Source organism: Magallana gigas, chromosome 3 (genome assembly GCF_963853765.1).
Source record: "Magallana gigas chromosome 3, xbMagGiga1.1, whole genome shotgun sequence".
Lineage (NCBI taxonomy): Eukaryota > Metazoa > Mollusca > Bivalvia > Ostreida > Ostreidae > Magallana > Magallana gigas.
The window spans coordinates 6145294-6155000 of NC_088855.1; the positions used below are offsets into that span (position 1 = coordinate 6145294).

At 33.3% G+C, this 9707-nt stretch overlaps 1 protein-coding gene across 3 annotated transcripts in view; it reads right to left on the bottom strand.

Annotated features, from left to right (window-relative positions):
- Positions 1–721: 721 nt before the first annotated feature.
- The window catches only part of LOC105340542 (cell death abnormality protein 1), a 9884-nt gene continuing 898 nt past the window's right edge, over positions 722–9707 (bottom strand). The window contains exons 2-11 of one of the 3 annotated variants that reach the window (XM_034483352.2): positions 8622–8837; positions 7752–7970; positions 7219–7368; positions 6484–6639; positions 6192–6335; positions 5742–5876; positions 4711–4851; positions 4039–4068; positions 3706–3796; positions 722–3079 (exon numbers count right to left, since the gene is read on the bottom strand). In XM_034483352.2, coding sequence (XP_034339243.1) covers positions 2992–3079; positions 3706–3796; positions 4039–4068; positions 4711–4851; positions 5742–5876; positions 6192–6335; positions 6484–6639; positions 7219–7368; positions 7752–7970; positions 8622–8837 — 1370 coding nt within the window. In that variant the 3' untranslated portion in view covers positions 722–2991. Of the gene's footprint in view, positions 3202–3705; positions 3797–4038; positions 4069–4710; positions 4852–5741; positions 5877–6191; positions 6336–6483; positions 6640–7218; positions 7369–7751; positions 7971–8621; positions 8838–9707 lie in introns of all 3 variants that reach the window. The other 2 variants (XM_034483351.2, XM_011446661.4) reach the window with 2 other exon arrangements.

The following is a 9707-nucleotide window of genomic DNA, read 5'->3' on the forward strand; positions in this document are numbered from 1 at the left end:
GATAACTGCATGTATCGTCGTCCCGGGTACAAATTAATATATATTTTGTTTTGAAGCTAAGGTTCATTTTAAATCGCAAAGATATACACATGTAGAACAAGGAGAAATTCAAAAATTGAATATAAAATGATTTTTTACCCCTTGCAAGAGGTTGTTGTTGTTGTGGGGGGGGGGGGGGTTATAATGATTTTGACCCATATGTCAGTCAGTCCTTGTTAATTTTGCTAAAGCAACTTGTTGGTCCCTTATAAACTTTGAATATTGGCCATTAATTGAAAAAAGTACTCAGTTAGACCGCTGCATGGAATTTCGCGAAACTTTTAGACTATAGGGATACAATATGTAGATTTACAGGAAATATCGATTCCACCCCCCCACCCCCCCCCCCCCCCCCGAACTGTCGTTCTTTTAAGCTTAGAAGAGTGACTAGCATTGAATTTAACCCCTGAACCGAACTTATTAAGTTTTATCAAGTAGGTGTTTAGGCCACAATGTGTAGATGTGCATGTTATCATGGAATTCCAATTCCTTTATTTATTTATTTTTGCAAATTTTAGTCCGTTTAAACTTGCAATCTCTTGTGAATTTGCAGGAAATTTGGACGTCATTTGTTACAATTCATTCATTTGCTCACTTTTTATTTTATTTTCACACAATTTGCAACATGGAAAATACAAATCACTGTATAATCGTTAATAGTCACAACTAAAATAAGAACAAACCCAGAAAATGTCTATTTATTCATTAATCGTACCAAAAAATATAAAATATTCTTGGAATATGAATAAAATATAAAACAACAAAATAATATAACAATCCTAACAATAAAGTCCTCAACAACATGCACGCTGGCGTTTATTTCTTTTCCATTGAAAAACGTTTTCAATACTTGATTATTTGTACAATGTACGAGTATTTGATAATTTTTACTTAAAGTACACTGTATTAGTAAATATAAAAATACACTAGCTATCCTAGTATAGAGGTATATAAGTAAACATGAAAGAACACAGTACAGCACCTTGCAAAAAGCTATAACACCATCCACCAATACAACCGCTTACAAACAAAAAAGCCCAAATGAAAGGTTATCTCATCTTATTTGATTACTTTAAAGTTCACCTGAAATATCCTCCATTAAGAATTCTTTTACTATCTGCAACTACAATGGTCTTGGTAATACATGTGTCTTACTATTTTAGGTAATTGCAGGTGAATGCATATCTATGGGAAGAGATACACCTTTCCTTTTTAAATATTTACATTTTTACAAATTGAATTTGTTGTAAATTATGATTTATGGTCAGTTCTATCATGACGAACCACGTAATCAGTTATATTTAGAGAAAAAGGACAGGAATTTTACATAGTCATACAGATCTTGAAGTCAGTTTACAACCCAAGGCTAATGTCCCTAATGGACCTAGAGGTCACTCAGTTTATATACATAATCTTAGAATATACAGGTAAAAATTATTTATATCATTTTAAAACAGATTTACAAAACAACATTCAATTTGATACAGAAAAATCATTAACAACCTGTAAATCAAATTCAAAATTGCATATATACAGATTTGTATAAAACATGCACCAAATAAGATAATTAAAACGCATAAACGACATCACAATTGCAATGGAATAAAAAACCCAAAAACAAAACAAACCAATTTACAAACAAAAAAAATTTGCATACATCAAATACAAACATGTCATTCAAAAAAGTATATGAAATCTAATGTATAACAGGAAAACTGTCCATCTGACATATCTTAATTGACTAGTCATTTTCTGATAATTTTATTTTATGTCAGATGGATAGTTCACTTAATCAGACTACAAACCAACAAACATGTCATATACTGGATAAAGACAAACAATCAACATCATGGAGAACCATTGCTCCACACAGCAGAAGTGATATAGCTGCTGAAATGAAGATGTCCAAAAAAGTAAAGCTTTAAGGAAGTCACACAACGTGCAAATATTGTCAAGGATAATACAGAGTAGTTGAGCAGAACTAGTTGCTTTTGAAAGTTAGTGCCTATTGTATGAGAGTTAAATGTTCTGCTGCTATATTGACCACTGATGCCAGAACAGTGAACATCTTTGCAGAACCAGAGCTAGTGCAAATGCCTGACATATCAGAGCACTGACTGACAACATACAAACACACAAAATGTACTAGTATTCCAGTTATTGGTATCTTTCCTCTGCAGCAGAATGTGTATATTTACATAATTAAATTAATGTCTTTGTAGCACTGACTATGTCGAAAAAGAAAAAAGTAAAAGCAGAATATATGACAATAATTGATCACTTATAGGACAAAGAGTTATCAACATGCATATGTCAATGCACTGCATGGACATAGTTGTTTAAAAACACTGAACATAGTTACTGACAGAGTGCACTTGAAATAGTTATACTTTCTAAAACATTAATGATATATAAACATGCAGTTAATTACTCTAGCTATACTTACTAAAGCATTAATGACATATATAGTTACTCTTTAACACCATAAGACATAAGACACACTCACTTGTTGAAAGCACTCTTGGCATACTGATCAAGAACACTTCACAAAGCACTTGATATAGTTACTTAATGAAAGCACTTGACAAAATTAGTAGTTGCAACACTTGACATAGTTACTTAATGAAAGCACTGGAAAGAGTTGCTTGTTGCAACACTTGACATAGTTACTTAATGAAAGCACTGGACAGACTCTTGCTTGTTGCAACACTTTAAATTATAGTTAGTTAATAAAAGCAATGGACAAAGATGTAGTTACTTGTCAACACTTGACATTGTTATTTAATGAAAGCACAGGACAAAGTTGCTTGATTCAACACCTGACATTGTTACTGTGAAAGCACTGGAAATAGTTACTTGTCAACACTTGACATACCGTACCTACTTAACGAAAGCAATGGACATGTCACTTGATGCAACACTTAACATAGATACTTTTTAACGAACGTGTAGTTACTTATTGAAGGAGCTCATTGGCATGGCGCTGGAGTTGGAGAACTCAGATCTGTTCATTGGCATTGCATTTCTCCTCCATCGCAACCTGTAAGGTAAGAAGGTGGGGGTTAGAATCTGTATGTAGGGGAGAGCTCCATCCGTTCTTCTGTTCTAGACTGTGAGTAATCAGTGCGGTTCATTGGCCGAGAGTGTGTCTGCATACGATACCTGTAATGAATATTTGAGTTTTTTTGTAAGTGTATCATTATTGTGTTGATTTAATATTTGATGTGTTTTATGCATACAGAGATGTGAATATAAACAGTAAAATACTTTATTAATTCTAGACTTTTTATATCAACAATGTAAAATTTTCTGAGAGTTGAACCTCTGCACCGACTATTACAATAGCACACACATGTACTGTGATTCACATGACAAAAACATGTACATGTACTGTAGTGATTGTGATTCACATGACAAAAACATGTACATGTACTGCAGTACACATGACAGTAAAACATACATGTACCAGTGGTTCACATGACAAAAACATGTACTAATTTACATACCATAGTTCATGTGATAACAACATGTACTAATTTATGTACCATAGTTCATGTGATAACAACATGTACAGGTACCATAGTTCATGTGACAATAACATGTACATGTACCTTAGTTCATATACAGATAACAAGCTTTTTTTTGAATAAGCTGTAAGTAAATTACCTGTAGAAGCAAAAGCAGGCGATCATTAAGATTCCTGCAATCCCAATCCCGATCCCAGAGCCAATGGCAAAGGTATAAATGTTGAACCAGACTGCAGCAAATAATTACGGCAATAAAATCAAATTGATTCAAAACTCTGGAATCATTTATATGATAAATTTACTGGGAAATTCAAACAAATGTGCACAAACAAGAAGTACTATATTTTTCATTGGAAACTAGAAAAATAATCTGCATGGTGCTACTTCATCACAGTTACCGGTAACCATTTTTAAACAACTCTCAAATCTACTAACAAATAATAAATTGAAATTAAATTGTACATATACTCACATTCTTCATCAAAATCCTTCAAACAGGTATCTGCATGGAGAAAAAGGGAAAACAGAATTCAAAATGCACTGATTTTGATGATCTTGATAAATTTAACACTGAACCAATAGAAATCCAGACACTAACTTCAGAGTATAGAAGCTGTGATAGAGACCTTTGAATAATTAATTTAATTTTGGTTGTAACACCTTGTTTGATTGGTATAACAAATTAAACTTCATTGTATAACAAAACTTGCCTACTTTAAAATATAATGGGCATGCAAATTGTATTAATCTGTTTGATGTTACATTAAAGAGGGCTCGATGGTCGTGACCATTTTTAGACTGTATTTATCTCCTTTAGAAGAATAACTCTGTAGAAAAATACAGAAAAATATCCAAATTGTAACATCAAGATATATGCACTTTTTCTTTAGTTTATAATATAGTGCATAGATATACAAATCATGTCTTAAAATTTTGGGTAGATCTGATGGTTAATTTGTTGACCATTCAGCCTCCTTAATGTTCAAATTACTCATCCAATTTTAAAAATAATGCACTTTATTTTCTTAACTTAACCTCAGAAAATCAAAAGAAATAAATTTAATTTTTACCTCATATATATAGAAGCATAACAAACTTTTTTATAAACCGCTAAACTTATATTTAAAATGTTGGTGGTGCTTACCAATGTCACATTTCGGGCCGCTCCACCCCTCTGCACACTGCGGCTGGAGACAGACTCCATTGATGGGGTCACAGGTCCCATCAAGACAAAACAGTCCACAGTTAAAAGCACACCTACTCCCATAAGTACCTTTAGGACATCCTGTGTTAAAAATGCAAAAAAATGTAAGTCAACATTTGTTTAAATAAAGTTAATTAAGCTTTCAGGAATCCCTGGCAAGATTCTTAACAAATCCTTGGAACTTTTTACAGATACATTGTATAACGAACTTGGTTATAACAAATTTATGGATATAGTGAGCTGATTTTGAGTCGCATTGAGGTGAAAAATACTGTAAATTTCTAATTAAACGCGTGAATTAATATTTGCTTAAAATTCCGAGAAGTAGATTTCACAAATTTTAAAATCTCGCATTAATTTTTTGGACAGATATTAACTATTTGGAATTATGATAAAAATTCTGCGTTTGCAGTTTCTGCATTTGATACAAAACTGTTGATTCGCTGAATTCAGGACTCAGGTAAAATAAGGAACCTACAGTAGCATACTTTACACCTTTTACAACACACTGATATACAGTGTATAATTTTTAAAACTTAGAAATACCAATTTTAAACACAATTGTTTGGAATAATTTATTTGCACCCAAATCCTTCAATTTTCCATCATTCTGATTATTTTGAGTTTCCAGAGAAGGTGTTTTATTGTTTTCCATAATAGGCAAAAATGGTAGTACATGTAATGTGGAAGGAAAAATGTATGCAGCGAATTTGCTATACTGATTATCATAAATTTGTTACACTGATATAACAAATTACAAATACAGCAAAGTATATAAACTAGTCCCTTAGACTTTGCTATAATCAAGTTTTACTGTATTTACTATATATTACACTGTGGCCATTAAAAATAACAAAAAAAAACACAGGTCTACACACTCAGTATTAATAGAATTACATAAAAAACTCGTTACTCAGACCTAGAACACTGCAAAACAATTAGAGGTTCAAAATGAAATTAGATTTGTATACCAGAGCACTTGTTTCCATTGTAGCCATCCAGACATCCGTGCAGACAAGTTCCGTCCTTGACATTACAACTGCCATTTACACAGCCTTTGCTGCACTTCTCACTGCAATCCATGCCATAAGTGTTGTTTTCACATCCTGTTGAAAGAAATGACCAACAAGTTGAAAAATTTGACCTCTGACCTTTCTCAATGAATCAGACATTAGGTGGCTAATACATGGCGCTAATATCACTGATTAAGTTTAAGGATGATGACTAATTAATGGTAGGTTGCTTATATCTATAGGTTGAAAAAAGTGGGCTTATTTCAGGGACCAGGATAATGGTTGATTACTTAATATGAAGGTAACTGTTGATATCTTGGATGAAAAAAATTGGCTGATATCAATCACAAGGTGAGAGAATTATGGCTTAAATTATGTGGGTAGCTGATATCCAGGATGTTGACTTACTCTGGTTACAGGGATGGACATTTTTCCAGCCCGCAGCACAGCCCTTGGGGCAGGTCCCATCAAACGGGCTACACACCTTATCTTCCAAACAGTTCCCTACACAGGTCTGCTTACAGCCATCTCCATAAGTTCCTGGTGTACACTCTACAACATACAGGGTCATATATATAAAGCAGTGACACCAGCATCAATAGTAAGCAAGTTTAGTATTCTACACACACAGGTTTATACATTTACCAATACAATTAACAAAGATAAAATACAGAGTAGAGATGAAGAGCTGTGCTTTTACTTTGGTCACATTGTGTCCCTTGCCATCCAATGATACAGCCCAGCAGACACGCACCATTGGACTGCGAACAGTTCCTGTCCTCAGAATGAAGCTGTGGTTTACATTGCGAGCTACAGGACTGACCACAAGTAGGTCCATATTTGTCAGGTGGACAAGCTGAAAGAGATCCAATTCTATTCGATGATTTATCAGACATTTAGACACTGTAGATTTCTTATTTTACAGAGTATCAAATTTGGATGGCTGTTTTGTTTCATATCACATGAACATTATAAGATTGTAGTGCTGAACTTTTAAAATACTTCCATTAATTAGTAAAACAAACTATAAAAACAACAAAAGCAAGACTTGAGGATTCCCAAGGGAAGCATTCCTTGCTTTTCATTAGGAATTCACAGTAAACTGGTATTTAAAAACAAAACCCGTTTGTTAGAAATAGATTGAGTCTATGTTGCTTATTCTTTGCTAATTAATTTCATCATATGCGGTTTGATTAATATTCATGGACACCAATTTTTGTGAACATAGGTTTTAGTAAAATACACAGTTCTAAAGTTACCTTAATTAAGATGATGGTTATGTCAACAGAATATGCTGTCACATACAACTGTGTATTTTAATACTTCATCATAATTCTCATTTGAAAATAAGACAGTGAGCTTCTAAACAATTTTCATGCATAAACAAAACTAGACTCATGCATAAACAAAACAAACCCAGGTAATGAATGCTTACTTGTGTTGCAGAAGGGGTCAGTAAATGGATGTTTACAGTCAAAGAACCCTCTACATCCTCCTGTGACTACATTACAATCATATAGGGAGGAGCAGCGTCCATTGACACAGGGAACACAGAACACATCGTCGGAGGGACGGCTACAGTTCGCTGGAAGTAAACAAATGTAAGTTCATACGAAAAATAAAAAGAGGATGATAAATGGGAATAACAGTAAGTAGCACCATCAACATAATTCACTTACTGTTTTACCGCTTTCAAAACAGTAATATATAATATATATTAATGATTTTCCTTTTTAAAAGCTTACTATTTATAAGGGCAAACTTCACATAAATAGATGTGTTATTTTAGATTTCACTATCACTTTTAAAAAAAGCTTACAGAAAACATATGTAAACTAAATCTTGAGAATAGTGAGATTAAAACCAACGTGATATTTCTCCAATCTCTTTGATTCAAGTTTGTCTTGATTTTACTAGGAAGACCTGACAAGAGACCATCCGTTGATTCATCCTCATCTTGATACTCACGGTAAACATAAATACTACACGACTCCTTAAATGTTCTCCCCTCCATTAACAACTCTGTTTTTATCACATCCTTGTATATGTCTCTGGAACATTGATCTTTTAGGTCTCCTGTTGGCATAATGTCTGTTAGGTCCCCCAGGTCCTCATAACAGGATCCTCCCTGTCCAGGCGTCATCAGAACTCCTCTAACAGGAGGATTAGATTCTACCAAGTAAATAGCTGTCATAATGTTCATAAAATACAGAACCAGAAACAGTTAAATTCTCTTATTATGTACCAGTATATTTTATATATGAAAGATATTTACTTATGTTTGTCGAGAGCATGCTAAATGAGTATACATCTTCTTTCTAAGATACCCAAGACAAAACACTCAAAATGAAGACCAGTCAGAAAGTCAGAAGACCAGAAAAAATACATATATGTAACTATATATAACTAAGCAGGATACCCTTCTATTATAAAGTTACAAATTTTTTCCCTCAGGCTAAATTTTGTTGAATTCGTACAGTGTAGTTTCAGAAAAGATGGAAAAATTTTAATAGTTTATGGACACAAATTGCACACTGACAGATGTGTAGCAAGAACAATTGCTTTACCTATATATTATGTAATTTTTTTATTAACTGAGATTAACCCAACAATATATACAACAATACAACATAACTTTCTTCTGTCAACTTAATTCATATTCAATGAGAAAATGCTATCTTTTTTTTTATAAATAATTGTGCTGAATATTGACCTAATATGGCAACGATGAACTGTGAAATACAGATGACACCTACCGGTACTTAATTAACGCATTTTGCAATGCTTCGGTGAATTCCTCTTGTACAATAGATATAAACCGACTCTGTTTATAGTTACCTGTGCTGTTATAGACTATGCTGTAGTAGTCAACATCTAGATAAATCATGGATGACAGTTTATCTAAATAGCTCGAAAATGGAATCTGATTGACGAAGTCTGGACAAGTAACTGAGGATCCTAGTCGCCCCGGGGGGACAGATTTCAGCATCGTAAGCTTCAAGTTGTAGGGAACAAATTTGGCTGCGATCAAACCGAAAGCACAACCAAACATAGCTACCAGGAAAGAAAATCAGAACAGTCAAACAGGGTTATAACAAACTTTGCAATGAGGACCAATAACAATAAATAGCAATCAAGTATACTGTATCAATTAAAATTATTTCATTTCCTATAATAGGTACACATTAGCTAGTGCATGTAGTATATACTACATGCAATTTATTTGGCAGTGATATAGTTAAAAAATATAAACAGCAGTTTAAAAGGTTCACTGGGATATGAACTTGGTTGGTCACATGATGAAATCCTGTGCAGCCAGAAGGGCTTTTCAATAGATTTGATCATGTACCAACCAAGTTCATGTTGACATGTTATTTAGTTCACTTCCGCAACTATAACTATAGAACCATAAAAGGACTATGTGCGGTATGGTCGAATATCTGCCCCCGATTTCAACCAATTTTTAAATAGTATCGTATAAAAATAAGATCTTCACAAATCATTGTATAGAGTATGCCTAGATAACTTTAATCTTGATTTTAGTCATCATTGCTCATTCGTTGTTTATCTATGACGTCACCTAAATGACCTTATTCCCGCAAATTTGCAAACAAATCAAAATACTCTCATTTTTGCTCAATATTCGGTAGTATAGAGCGCAGGTCTGCTCAAGTGCGATTTTAACATGTTTTTCTTCAGACAGTTATACACATTATACTAAAAAATGGTACTTGAGCAAGCCTGCACCTGATGTTTCACAGTCGGAAAACCATCAGAAAACACCCATATTTTGCCACAAATCATCAATTTATCAAAATAATGCAATCTTCATGACGTCATTTCTACAATATGACGTCACTGTGGTGATAACTTTTTACACCTTTATTTCCAATATGATTTTAACTATCTTTCACCTTTTTTTTA